The sequence below is a fragment of the Lithobates pipiens genome, unplaced genomic scaffold (genome assembly GCF_037356315.1).
Source record: "Lithobates pipiens isolate NorthernLeopardFrog02 unplaced genomic scaffold, aLitPip1_a1.2 Scaffold_8, whole genome shotgun sequence".
In the NCBI taxonomy this organism is placed as follows: Eukaryota; Metazoa; Chordata; class Amphibia; order Anura; family Ranidae; genus Lithobates; species Lithobates pipiens.
In genome coordinates this window covers 512,953,735-512,968,485 of record NW_027507903.1, presented here as the reverse complement: position 1 = coordinate 512,968,485, position 14,751 = coordinate 512,953,735, and the positions used below count along the sequence as shown (strand labels likewise).

Sequence of the window (14,751 nt, the reverse complement as noted above, 5' to 3'; positions counted from 1 at the left end):
TTACTAAAGCACTGTGATTATTTTTTTTTAATAATGATTATATAAAATATAAGTATGCAACTTTTTTTTGTCATATACTCATAAATGACATTAAATCTAAATATCAAACAATAAAGCTGAAAAATTCAAAATTCAATGTAAACCTATCCAGTCCACAGTGAAAAAAGTCCTATTTATTCATGCTTTATTAATGAAGAGTGATTCACAAAAATAATGCTTCAGCAAGGTGTCTTCCCCACATAAACCCTCGCCTCTTACCAGAAGGCTTGGATTTCAAGTTATAGAGATCTAACTCTCTCCCACAGGTTCCAGTCACCAGAGATATTCCACTTATTAGATCCTTTAAGGGCGCTCCCTCTGTGTAAGGTTACTGCTCCACTTATTACAATGGATCTCGTATGTCCACTGAATCCATACAAAGCATGCCGCTGTAGGTTCTCTCATACATAGGAGGTAATAGAAGTAAGAGGCTTCATGGAGTAGAATGTTAAAACCTACTTTATGAATAAGTTTGGTAACAAAATGATCAGCAGCAAAGCAAACAAATGTTCAACACAGCCGCAATCTGGTCCACCCGACACGTTTCCCCGTAAGAGGCTTCTTTTTTTTTTTTTCATCAAATTGCTGCTGATCTCCTGCAGCCCATACTGGTGGTACATGCACTCCATGAGAAATGCATGAATTTTTTTCAGGGCTGGTTTGCTGATGGTGACAACAGTGGACCATGTCTGTGTTTTTTAAATGGCCGCTTTAAGTCTCCATCGGAAGCCCGTGTGATAGCATTACAATGCAGGAGCACAACTGATTGACAGTGGTGGAGCATTGCCCATATAACGGGATATGTCTGCACCTCCCTGGCAGGATCACCTGGTATTATTGAAAATGAAAGATTTGAAGTGGTAGAAAAGTCTGATTTTAACCCTTTCGCTGTCGGGTCCATATGGTGTACAGAACTACAGCACTGCTCCCAGCTGGCCAGGTCTATATGCTGTATGGACCTGGCATAGCTCCTTCTGAAATAACCTTATGGTCATTTATTTATTTATTTATTTTTTGTGCCATCTCAGTCCATTACTTTATCCTTGCGGAGTATAATCAACTCACTGTTCATGTCTCCGCTAACTCCTTTTGACATCATTGTGGCAAATTTTTCTTTTACCTTTCCTTCTCTTTATCTTTCTTTTCGTTTAATAATCAATTATACATTTATTCACATATAAATACATTACCGACAATTACTTACACTCCCTAATTTCTTTAACACCCCCCCCCCCCCCCCCAAAAAAAAAAAAAAAAAACACCCCTGTCCTCTCCCTCTCTGTCCCCTTAGCCCTCAAACATTTCGCGACAGTCCTCCCTCTCCAACAATGCCAGCCAGTGTTGCCACTCCCCATGATCTTTTTCCTCTGTGTTTTGTAGTTTATGTAATGATTCCTCCATTTTCCTTGTTTGTTCAACCCTCTGAACCCATTCCGTAATTCTTGGGATTTGTTTAGATTTCCAATAACGAGGAATCAATATCTTGGCGGCATTGAGGAGGTGGGGGACTATCGTACTTCTATATTGTATTACTCCTAGTTCGGTGTCGTGGAAGAGACATATCCATGGGTCTTTCTTAAATTTCTTTTGTGTCACCAGGCTTATAATTTCTACAATTTTATCCCAAAACGGGGATATTTTAGGGCAACTCCACCATATATGTGAGAGGGAGCCCTCTTCCGAACACTCCCTCCAACACAGTGCCTGCTGTGCCCCTGTAAACCTCTGCATGCTTTTAGGAGTCATATACCATCTTGATAGTAATTTATACGACATCTCTATCATACGGACTTCTCTTGTTAATGTGTGGGTGAACTTACATATTTTTACCCTATGTTCATCATTCCTTAGTGCCCCTAAATCTTCTTCCCATTTCCCTATAAATCTCGGAAATTCTAAATCATTTTCTTGTCTTAATATTTTATACATTTTTGATACTTTTCGAACCAAACACTTATTATCCTTCAGTAAATTCTCCAAAGGTCTCAAAGACTCTAATCCCCGCAGTGGGCCTGGTAAACTCTGTGCAAAATGTGAGATTTGAGTGTACCTCCATTTGTCCAAAGGTTTTTGTCCCCAATCTTGTATGAGTTCCACATACGTATACAACCTATTCCCTTTTATAATTTCTCCTAATTTTATTTCCTCTTTACTTGCCCATCTACTAAAATATAAACATTCCTCTTTCCCTGGCAAGAAATAATCTGTATCCAAAAGTGACATTAACGGTGAATTGTGAGTCCATTTATGTGCCCTATTAATACTATCCCATACTCTTAACGTGTGTCTCGTTAAATTACTCGTGTTTTCTCCTAAATTCCGCTGTTCAGATGGTATCCATACCATTTTTTCTAGCGGCACTCCACTCAGTCTCATTTCCAAATTTACCCAACCTTTTTCCTTCTGGTTATGAATCCAATCTACAACTCTAGCTACTATTATTGCCTCATAATATTTTTTAGCATCTGGTAACGCTACTCCCCCCTTGTCTTTTCCCTTTACTAAGACTTTATATGGCATACGCGCTCGTTTCAAGAGCCATACGAATGTCATCATTAACGTTTTTAATTTCCTAAAGAAACACATTGGGATCGGAACAGGAATCATTTGAAATGTGTAATTTATAATAGGGAGAATAATCATTTTTATTACATTTACTCTACCCATCCAGGATACTGCTTTAAAGCTCATGTTATTCATTATTTTTTTAATTTTATTTAGGAGCGGGATGTAATTTGCCCCATAGAGACCTTGTCTCTGTGGGGTCAATTTTATCCCTAGATACTTCAACTCCCCCTTGCACCATCTAAATGGTAAACTTGATGCTAGGGCACTCTGTTCTTCCTCTGGTACATTCAAATTTAAGATCTCTGTCTTCGTGAAATTTATTTTAAAGTTTGATAATCTTCCATAATACTCCAGTTCCTTCAGGATCGGGGGGATAGAAGTTCTTGGATTAGTTATATACAATAACACATCATCTGCAAATGCTGATAATTTATATTCCATCCCCCCCACCCTGATACCCTGGATATCCTGATTCCTACGTATTGCCACCAAGAGGGGTTCAAGGCTCAGAACAAATAGTAGCGGCGAGAGCGGACATCCCTGTCTCGTCCCATTGAACAACTCTAGGGGGCGAGACAGGGATCCGTTAACCCTTATTCTGGCCATTGGGTGAGTGTATAATGCCTTGATCCATCTCATCATTCTCTCCCCTACTCCCTTATAACTTAGGGTTTCGTACATAAACTCCCAATCTAGCCTGTCAAAGGCCTTTTCGGCGTCAATTGACATCAGCACTGTTGGGCTCTTCTCTTTATTTGCTTCTTGGATCAGAATGATGGATTTCACCGAGTTATCCCTTCCCTCTCGTCCCTGCACGAATCCCGCCTGATCGGCGTGGACCCATGTTGGTAAGAGAACCTTTAACCTATCAGCTATTATTTTTGCATATATTTTTATGTCTACATTCAATAGTGATATTGGACGATAACTCTCCAACGCTTCTGGATCCTTACCCTCCTTCAGAATTAGGGAGATATGGGCCAGAAGCGCTTCTTTATGGAACAATAGGCCCTCTCCCACTGCATTAAAGTACTCACATAGTATTGGAACTAACAGGGTCTTGTATCTCTTATAGTACCTACTAGAAAACCCATCTGGGCCGGGGCTACTCCCTAGTGGCATCTCCTTTATTGCTCTCTCCACTTCCATAGGTGAAATGGGGGCCTCTAGGGCCTCCATTTCTTCTCTCTCTTCTCTTGGGAACTCAAGCTCCTTGAGATATTCCCTAATCGCTTCCTTCCTTTTTCTTCCTTTACCATTTGTTCCTAGTTTATATAGGGTACTATAGTATGTGTGGAAATTCTCGGCTATTTCTGGTGTCGCAAATTTCAATTCCCCCTCCCTATTTCTAATTTTAGAAATAAAAGTCCTACCTTGACCCTTCTTGCAAGCCATTTACCTGGCATATTCCCCCATTGGTATCTTTCCTTATTTATCTCGTGAAACCTTATTCTCCTGTCCTGGTCCAGATACTCTTCTAACTCTCTTTTTTTTTTTTTGTAGATCCTGACTCTCCTGTATCCCTCTTGATCTAGTTTTCTGCTCCAATTGTTCTATCTCATTATATAGTTGGATCTTCCTTTTCTGTTTTTCCTGTTTTATTCCTGCTCCGATCCCAATTAACCTACCCCTTATTACTACCTTATGTGCTTCCCATAGGGTCACTCTAGATATTTCCTGCGTGTCGTTAAGTTCAAAAAAATCGATCAACTCTTTCTCGATTTGTCGACTTGTTCCTTGTTCCTGCACTAAAGAATCGTTTATTCTCCAGATCTTCTCCCTCTCTGTCCCTTCCTGCGTTTCTATTTGGGCAACTATTGGAGCATGGTCTGATAAGGTAATGGGCTTGATCTCAACTTTTTTCAGGTTGGGCACCAATCGATGTTCTATAAAGACATAATCCAATCTCGCAAAGGTTTTATGGACCGCTGAAAAATGAGTGTAGTCCCGCTCTTTTTGATGGCTGATCCTCCAAGCATCCAGAAGCTGGGCCTTTGACAATGCTTTAATTACCCCCCTATATCTCTGCTGCGACGCTCTTAAGCCCCCCCCTGAAGAATCCATCCTTGGATCTAGACACCAGTTTAGATCACCTGCTAGGACTACCATGCCCTCTCTGAATTCCTCAAGTTTTGTTACAATATTCTTTAAAAATCTATCTGGGTTTCTATTTGGAGCATAGATATTTGCTATTGTATATTGTATTTCCCCTATTTTTCCCTTTAAAAACAGAAATCTGCCTTCTGGGTCGGTTAAGCGGTCTTGAATATCGAATTTCAATTGTCTATCGAAACCAATGGCTACTCCTCTTGAGTGGGCCGATGGTGAATCTCCATAATACCACACTGGAAATTGTACTGATGACATTTTGATTCCAGAGGTACTGGTTATATACGTCTCCTGTAAACAAATTACATTCCCCCTCAGGAAATGCAATTCCTCATTGATTTTAAATCTTTTTTCTCTTGTATTTAACCCCCTCACATTATATGTTATCACATTAATTAATGTCATTAGATATTAAATATTAATTTCTTTTCGCGACCTCCGCCGACCGAGAGGGGACAGGTTGGGATTGACGGACAAACAAAAAAAAAAAAAACAACATGTACAAATTTTCCCAAACCTCCCCCCCTCCCTCCCACCCCTCTCCGTAACGCTGTTCGGAGAACCCCCCTTTCTGCGTAGATCATATGGGGTCGACACATCACCTCGAGGTGTCTTTTTCCTTCCCATATTTACCTAGGTGGCTCACATTAGTAGGCCTACAAGAGCTCCCCCCCCCCGCTCTCCACTATCCTCCCTCCCCTCTCACCCACTCTTAATTTAGCTTCTAACTGTCTCCTCGCCATTAGGGTCTGCCCCGCGCCCCCTCTTCCATCTTGCTCTCCTTTGAGTCGGTCCTTCCTCTCTAACTTCAGTTCCCCACCCTGGTAATAGGGGCTGGGGTATTTCCAGCCTATCGCAGAAAGCTCTAAGGTCTTCCGGAAAACGTAATACTGCCGAACGACCATCCTTTTTCCCTTTTAGACAGGCTGGAAAACCCCATTGGTACACAATTCCTAAGGCAGACATCTGCTGAGTTAGGGGTTTTAGTAATCTCCTTCTCCTTAATGTTTCTGGGGCTAGGTCTGAGAACACCTGCAGTCCTGCCCCATCCAGGGACAATTCTGGATGCGTCCTCAGCCTCCCCATTATTTGCTCCTTTTCCTCTGCATAGTGGAATCTTGCTATTACGTCTCTTGGGGCCTCTTCTCCTGCCATCCTCCCCCTGGAGATCCTATGTACTCTCTCCAATTTTAATGGTTCAGAGGGGTCCCTCTCTAACAGGGGATTAAAAAGTTTTTGTAATGTATCTCCCAGAGTCCCGGAGTTATATTTCTCCGGGAGTCCTTTGATACGGACATTCTTTCTCCTCCCCCTATTTTCCTGATCTTCAATTCTATACTGGAGATTTATATTTGTTCTCTGCAGGTGTACCACTTGTTCTGCTAACCCATCCAACCTTACATCTTGTTTATCCAACCTATCCTCCAACTCCTCTACTCTTCCCAATACCTGTCCTATGTCTGCCCTTACTCCTGCTATCTCTGTTCTTATTGACTCCTCCATTTTAGCGAACATATCCGTTAACATCTCCTTAATTGTGGCTGTTTCCCCTTCCTGAAATACAGGGGAAGCAGCTCCTGCCCTTCCTGTCCCCGTTTCTGCCTCTCTCGTTTCCTCCCTTTCTTGTTGAGTTCTTGTTAATCTGCTAGTTTTACCTTCTTCTGAACCCTTCTGTCTATTTAACCCTGATCTACGTATTGATCCTGTTTTTGGGCTGCCTTGTCCTTCCTCTGGTGTATTAGCCATGTGTGCCATATACCGCTGAATACCTCCCGGACTGGCCACCGGCGGTATATTTTTCCCTGCTTTTGTTTTGCTTTTCATTTTGTTCGAATTTAGGCTTCAAATCTAGGTTTCCCACTTCCTACCCAAAGAGTCCCAGTCCCAGATGATGTTGCAGTCCCAATTAATATTGGTGTTGTTGCTATTGTTGGGACCAGCGATATTCTGCGACCTCAAATTCTACCGGCCTAATTTCCATCCAGTCAGAGCTCTCTGGTGTTAAGTGTGAGGAAAGTCAGTTATGTTTTTTTTTTCTGCTCACTTTAACCATATATGCCCGGCAGGTAAGATAAGGTATGGTCGGAGAGATATAAATGTGGGGAATTACCCACTTCTTTCATGCGACTTATGCTCCTGGTTGATATAATTTAAGGTCGCTTCCCACACTATATCACCTCCTTTGGCATATCAATTACTGCTTCACTTTTTAACTTTTACAATCCCATATTATTGGGCAATGTTCACTTCTCTGTGGTCAGCCAGTCAATCTCTAGTTTAACACAAAATAGGCAGCCTTACAGTAGTCCAACCGATTCACTTATAGCGTTGTATAGTCACAAAAATTTCAGGTATGCTGAGCAAACAGCGGCATGTAGAGATTATCTCCCAACTCCTTCAAATGTCCCACAAGGGACAATCAATTAGTAGCTCAATTTATCCGAGGACTTTACAGATATTACAGAAATATATCAGGTAAAGCGGAGGAAATGCAAATATAAGTCAGTAACATCGCTGAGTATTGCAGGCTTAGCAGAAATAGGTACACATATATGTTGCGAGGACCATGCTGCAAAGTCAGTAACCTGAGTAGATTATTGTGTGAAAAACAGCCATAAGATAGTTCAGCATACCACTAGAACTAGTAATCGCTGCAGGAGTTGCGGGGAGACCAGATAAAATGCTGCAGTATCAAAGGCTTGTGGTATTTGTCCCCTACCTCCTTCTTGGGACCTCTCTTCTCTGATTTCCTTCCTTCATGGTATTACTTTCTGCTCCAAATACCAAAAATCAGCTTACCTCACCTGGCCATGCCATGCTGTCTTGCCGTTTTTATTTAATTTCACTGCAGCTGCAGCTGTAGCCTGTGGCTGTACTCACGCTTGGTTGGTCCAGGGGGGGGAGGAACTGTCAGCTACCTCTCATTTTCCTCCGCTGACTCCCCTCCTCTGCAGCCCGGACGGTGGGCGACCCCCCGCACAGCTCCGGATACCCGTGCGGGCTGTCGGCTAGCTAGACTCGCAGCTGTGGAGCCGAAGAGTCATAGGGCAGTAGGCGGACGAGGGGGTCTCCGTCGGAGTCTCACCAAAGCTCAGACGGGACGGCGGGACGGTGGAGATACGGGCGGTCGGGCACGGGAGGAGGCGCTCTCAGCCTCCTACGTCATGACGTCATGACACTTCGCCGCCTCTATCCTGATTCCTGTTCTTCCCCCAAGATATAAGATTTGTTCTCATTCCCTTATGGTCATTTATAACAGAACTGTTCATCAGACTCTGAAAAAACCAACTGCTCTGATTAGCAGCTAGCAAGCCACTGATCAGAGCTATTAACCTACAATGTGACGGGTATAGAACTCTCCTGGAAATGTCAAATGCACTGTAGGGGTAGTAGAGGTACAGGCCGCTGGGGAGGTAAGTATACTCTCTTGTGTTGCAGGGTACTGGCAGGTCTATATGTTGAGACCTGACAAGTTCTCCATAATAGTGTGAGGTGTGTGTGTTCTTAAACAAAAAAAAAATAACTATATAGCTATTTAATGCCAGGGATGGTCTATAAAGTGTAAGCTGTTTGTCTTTTTCTCTCCTTCCAGACATTGTTAACCTGGACCTGAAGTCAACACTGAGAGTGTTATATAACCTGTTTACAAAGTACAAGAATGTGGAATGATTTACCGTTCAGAAAGGGCCAGTCTGCAAGTCTTCCCTGTGCCTTATGTCTGCTTTCCTAAAAGACCAGTTACTCATGTTGGACATCAATACAGAGACTTCCGCAGATCAGAGCCACTGATTTGTACATAAGAACATTTAACTAAAGAAACCAATTTGGACCTGTATATTATGTGTAGCCACGAGCGCCCATATGTTGGGGTATGTTTGCAATCTAGGCTAAGTTGTGTGTGATAGATAGAGATATATATCTCTATCTATATAAATATCAAAGCACAAGAAAGAGAGCATAGTGTATAGTGTCTTCTTCTCACAGGTTCAAACCAACTTCACAACTGTGGCTTTGTGTGCTTTCCAAGCACTGGACTCATTGCTCCGTTTTTGCTGGATACCAACGTTGATGGCCACAAGTTGAAGGTTCCTGGTTTTGTCACACCACTAACTAAACGTAAGCTGTGCAAAGATTTGTACCTGTGAGTGCATTACTATTGTTTTATACATTAGAGAAGTCTTGTAACCCCACGTCGGTGTGCTCTTTATGGTGCTTTGATATTTATAGCTGTAGGAACGCTCCTCACTGGTCTCCTCTGAGCTGCAAGGCTGGATCACTTGGCTTTCTCTTATGTACATTGGATTTATGTTCCATGTAGACTGCCTTTTACTTTATAAGGTAGTTCCACCTTTTACATCACACATTTTAAAGAAGAATTGCAAACACCCTCCCCACCACACCGGTCATCGATTCACTTGCTTATGTGCCGATTGGTTTTCCGGCATTTGTGGGCAGTATAAAACTATCTGTACACTTTTTTTTATTTTTTTATTTCTCCGTACCAGACTACAAAGGCGGTGTAGCTGCATATTGCCAGAAATGGCTAGCAGTGATTGGTCAGCTTACTTGACTGCATGAAACACTGACAGTCTTTTTCTTTTTGGCAGTAGAATAGACTCTCACTGGTCAGCACTGTCATGTGACTGCTAGCTATTGCTGACTTTATGCTGCTATGCAGCTTCCACGGCTGTGTATGGCATTTAAAAGTGTATGGATCAGAACACTGGCAGACGTAGGTGGTGAAAGCCTATCCACACAGTAGATGAGTGTAGCATTAATTGGTAGGGAGGGTATTTGGAATTCTTCTTTAAAATTTTTGGTGTAAATATGGAATTATTTTTTACATATTTTTTTTCGGTGTGGGTGATACTGTGTCATGCGATATCACACTTGGATACATTAAGAGACTGTTGCTACTTTTTATATAACTGGATACATTTCTGTCTCATGAGCATACCAGTGTGAGTTGAATATTTTTTTTTTTTTTTTTTTTTATTCCCCCCCCCCCCCAGTAGCCTTCATTCGGAAAGCAACTTCCTGTCTTTTCGAATTTTTGTTGTCTGCGGTTTTTGTGGGGCATTTAGTGTAGACTGGGACAAACGGTGTTGGTGATCAACCCTTGATCTGTCATATTCGACAAAAAAATATATATTTTTTATAAAGTGCACCTGTGGTGAGAGAAGTAGGGAGGATGTTTACTATTGCTGACCCCCTTCTGAAAATGCTAGTTTTCTGGCTGTCTGGTGCCAGTTTCTCAAACCCAGAACAAGGCATACATTAATTTCATGTCAGGAAAAGACTGGATTCTTTTATCTTTCCTTACTTTCTGTGAATCATTGACCCAGAAAGTATTAAAGATATTGGATCAGCATGACAGCCAGTCAGCTCTAGTTTTCAGATAAAGGTAGCAACTGTCTGCTTACAGATTACTCTCATGGCCAATTTTCTATAAAGAGATATATATTGCTTCTTTCTTTCAGACCAAAGTGACAGGATCTCCTTAAGACCGGTCCAACAAGGCAGTTTTATCAGACTTCCCACCATTTCTTCCTATGTTGCAGCTTCTGCAAAATACCGGGTATCTGAGCTTGCAAGGAGCAACAAAGTAATATGCTCCGTCATGGGAGAAGGTCACATGCTTCCTTATTCCTGGAAGCCCTGGGCATTTGGCAGTAGCTGCAAAGGAGCCTACAGAGCGTTTCCATTGGGGACACCTGTTTTTGATTGACAATTGTGTGAGAGGGTCATTTCCCTCAATTTGAGGAAACATCCCCTCGCTTAGGTCTGATTGGCTCCCCTAGTCAACAGCTTCCATACCACTGCAGATTTGGCAACCAGTTATGTGTACATAAAGGGAACAGTTTTTGGACCCTCCTTTTTGATCAGTCTTTCTTCTCGGGGGAGATTCATCCCCCTATTTTTCTTGCTGAGCATTGTCAACAAGACAGAAACATGGGCAATCTTCCTTTGGTGACACCTATCTAAGATGGAGAATCCTCACTTGTGGGAGATTCCCTCTCCATTCTTGTTTGTTCTCCAATACAGGAAATGAAGAGATCTTCCCAGCATGACACAGACAGCAGAAAACAACCCGACAGAGGGGTTTTAACCCTTACCTACTGTATTCAAAAACTCTATCCAGCATTATCTAACCCTAACCCAGCCTGACTGTCCCTGGCCCCACCCCTTTAATTCATTGGATTTCAGTTCTTTAAATCATGGAGACTCGCATGGCATTGCATAGGGCAGTCTGCATTTAAATAGTCTGCCTAAGAACACCCAATCCCTCCCACCAGTCATGATCTGCCTACATTGCTTAGAGATGCACGGAGATCCAGTAATCCCCCCCCCCCCTCCGGTGCCACAATTGGCACCTTTCAGGGGGGAGGGGGTGGGGGGTGCAGTTACCTGGATAATCCAGGTATCTGCACCCACTTCCGGGACAGACCGCCGCAGATGCCCCGCCCCCCCCCCCACCGTTGTGTTCTGGGAAACACACAGTTGCCAGGACACAGCGGGGACCAGCAGAGACGCGCATGCGCAGTAGGGAACTGGGCAGTGAAGCCGCAACGCTTCACTTCCTGATTCCCTGACAGAGGATGGCGGCGGGGGCAGCAGAGAGACGAGCGATCGCTCGTCATCTGCCGCCGACATCGCTGGACCCTGGGACAGGTAAGTGTCAATTTATTAAGTCAGCAGCTGCAATATTTGTAGCTGCTGGCTTTTAATATTTTTTTTAAGGTGCAGAAGCACTTTAAATGCCATAGACTTGATTACCCACAAGGTTATGCATCTCAGCCCAGTACTATAAAAAAGTGAAGCTGTTTTCTAAGGGTTGAATAACAATGTTGAATATTAACATGAATTAACATCAAACTTACAGGACCAGATTCTGCCCCCAGCTAACACACTACCAAAGATTTCTCATTCCACGGACAGAACTGTTATCAAATTGCAGCTATTTGTTGAGGTTTAATGAAATGTTAATACTGTGCGTCAGTCTCTTGAATTAATAGACTTCATAGCCATTTATAAGTCATTTGCAAGGCAGATGTTAAAGCTGAACTCCAGTCTGATTAAAAAAAAAAACCCACACAGATTAATGCAATTCTGCAATCATTAAAATATAACGTCTGTGTGTGTCCTTCTTCTTTTTTTTTTTTTTTTTGTGAACTCAAGCAGTGCAAGCACCTTAATTGTGGATTGAATAGGTATTGGCCTTTAGCAGTCCCTGTACAGCAGAGATCAGACTGATAAAGGGGAGGGGGAGCAGCACTGGGGGCAATTTTGCTACTAGGAAAGAGCAGAGGGATGAGCTCATCAGCCTGCTGCTTCCCTGTCCTGGAGATGTGACACCACTGTAATTAAGTGGTGTCCTCAGCCTGGCTGTGCTAAGTGGCAGAGCTGTGTAAATCTCAGGACTGAACAGACAACTGTACAAATCCTTTGCCATGTAAAACCTTTCCCTAGTATATATCTGTGTGTTTAGTTGTTTTCCTGGAGTTTAACTTTAAACTTCTAGGAAGTGCACTTATTACAATATAAAGGGTGCCACTGCTGACCTTTCCTCCTGGGAAGGCAAGTTAACTGGATGTCCCAGGCTTCCGTACTAATGCAGAATATGTATGCAGATACAGTTTTGACTTCACTTGCTGCATGCTTGAATCTGGTCAGTGTCTCTGAAAGTCCTGAAATCTGAGAAATGCATGCCTGGCATTTTCTGAAAGCAGTGTCGCCAGTCTACAAGGATGATATACAACCCAGTCTGAGCATCTCCTGTGCCAATCATAAGGTTTCCCTGGGGGGCGATAATGAGCCTATGACGTTCCAATGTGCTTGGTATTTTTTAGTTTGATATAGATCACTATCTTAGTGCCTCCATGTATGTGGTCCTCTGGATAAGAGGTGCCATGCCATGTTTTCTCATAACTAGGCAGCTTTATTGACCTTCCAGAATTACAGCACTTTGTATTACCCTGATAGCAAATTTGGAACTTCTGAATCAACGTTCTTGGTTGCCTCATTTCCATGATCCACATTCAAGCTTTCACTGGAAATTGACCATTGAAGGTGTTGGGTTTTTTTTTTTTTTTTAATTAATGGGGCAAAACAGATGGTTCTTGTTTCAGATGCTTGAGCAGAGAAATTTGTAGCGGTCATGAAATTCAATTCTTCAAGGGCAACCATAATAGCCATATGTCTGTTCCCACAGCAACAATCTATACTTTAAAATAAAATATGTCACACTCAAGTGAATCTTCCTTGTAGGCAGGCCTGGTTAACCAGGGAATTTATTAGGAATAGTTGACATCTTTTATAATGTTTCTAGTGAACTGAGGTTGAGTGTGTGACCTTTTAACATGGAATGGTAATGATCAGCATGTAGGGGTGACAAGTACTAGAGTCCCCCCCCCCCCATATGTACCACAAACAAAGGGCTTATTCCCATGAACAAGCCAAACCACCTTAGAATATGGGACTTTTTAATGGTGCATATATGACCATTTGAGTTGATCAAAGAATATAAATTCTTTTGATCAACTTAAATGATTATACATGTACCATTACAACCCTTGTATTCTACTGACTTGGTTGGTCCATGGGTATAGGCCCCTTTTTAATTTTATATATCCTCCTAATGATAATTAGGATTTACCTCTGCCCTTGTGCTGAGGCAAGATTTATAGAGATCCATAGAACTATTAGAATAAGACACCATAGAGCTTAAAGGCACAGTCCATTGATCTCATAATTTGCATGTACTACTTTTTTTTGCGTTGAAGCCTGCAGAGCATTGCATTCATGATCTGCACATCACAGGTGAAATGCAACAGGCGTATGGATCTGTTTATGGGGCTGGAGGAAGTGTGGCTAAACTACGGCTTAAAGCGGGATCCCTGGGGTGCTGTGCAATAGTCTCTCTACCGTGATGGCATTTGGAACTTGTAGCAATTTTTCCATTGAGCAATCCCCGACCTTGATGAAACAGCTGTGTGTGGCCCTGCTAAACTGAGATAATTACAAAATGCCGCAGGCAAAATTACCCCACCATTTATGCAAGTAGGAAGCAGTTTGGTATTTGGGGTTATTTTATGTGACCATGCATCATGTTAACCACTTAATATAGATGTAACGTGAAACATAATCTAAAGTGGATTTGGCCTTTAAATCAACTTTGTTGGAAAAAAAAGATAGACCTTGCAGGAGTTAAATATTTAAGCCAGCTTTCTGTCCCTATTCCTCATTACACATTATATTGCTTTTAGCACAACCTCACTGAATAGGCTTTGTGAATTCTGTTAATTGACCTCAATAACGAAGCTTTTGCCCACTTAGGGTTGCGCTGGTTTGCTGTATGAAATGCTGTTTTTTTTTTTTTTTTTTTTTTCTTCAAGATGGACAATCCCTTTTTATAGACCTCAAGTATTTATTTGACCTTATTTTTGAAGACTTGAATTTTGTTTCTGCTGTTTTTTGCAATTTGTGTTTCACACTTGAAAGAACATTAAATTGCATGTTATGTTCTGAGTCATTTTATCTAAATTATACAAAAGTAATGGACATGACTGAAACGAAAAGCTTTCACTTGCTGCATTACTGTTGCGCGTGCCTGGAGAAACATTCTGGTCTGGCTGTGTAGACTTGTGATGTGTTTGAGCGTAGGATTAACCTGTACTTGACTTTCTATTTATACCACTTGACTTTTTGTATTAAACATTCTTGTATTTATTTCACATACTCTTTTGGACTTTTGTTGATATAAGTATCGATTTATTAAAATGTGACTTTAACGGTTACAATTGGCTTTGTGTTTTTCATTGGCTAAAGTGAAACTGAGAGAGAGGCCATTTTCCTTCTCCGGTGTCATGTGACTCAGTGTTACAAGGTTTCAGGTGTGTTAAATTTTGTGTTATTGCTCTCACTCTCTCATACTGGTCACTGGAAGTTCAACATGGCACCTCATGACAAAGAACTCTCTGAGCAAGGTGGTGGGAGTGTCAAGGTCTGGGGCTGCATGAGTGCTTCCGGCATAAA

The 14,751-nt window shown here is 42.0% G+C and overlaps 1 protein-coding gene across 2 annotated transcripts in view; it reads left to right on the top strand.

The window, feature by feature from the left end:
- PARVB (parvin beta) overlaps positions 1–14,516 on the top strand; it is a 64,653-nt gene extending 50,137 nt beyond the window's left edge. For both annotated transcript variants that reach the window (XM_077469384.1, XM_077469385.1), the window contains exon 13: positions 8,309–14,516. In XM_077469384.1, the coding sequence (XP_077325510.1) occupies positions 8,309–8,385 (77 nt within the window). In that variant the 3' untranslated portion in view covers positions 8,386–14,516. The remainder of the gene's footprint in view (positions 1–8,308) is intronic.
- The last annotated feature ends 235 nt before the right edge of the window (positions 14,517–14,751 follow it).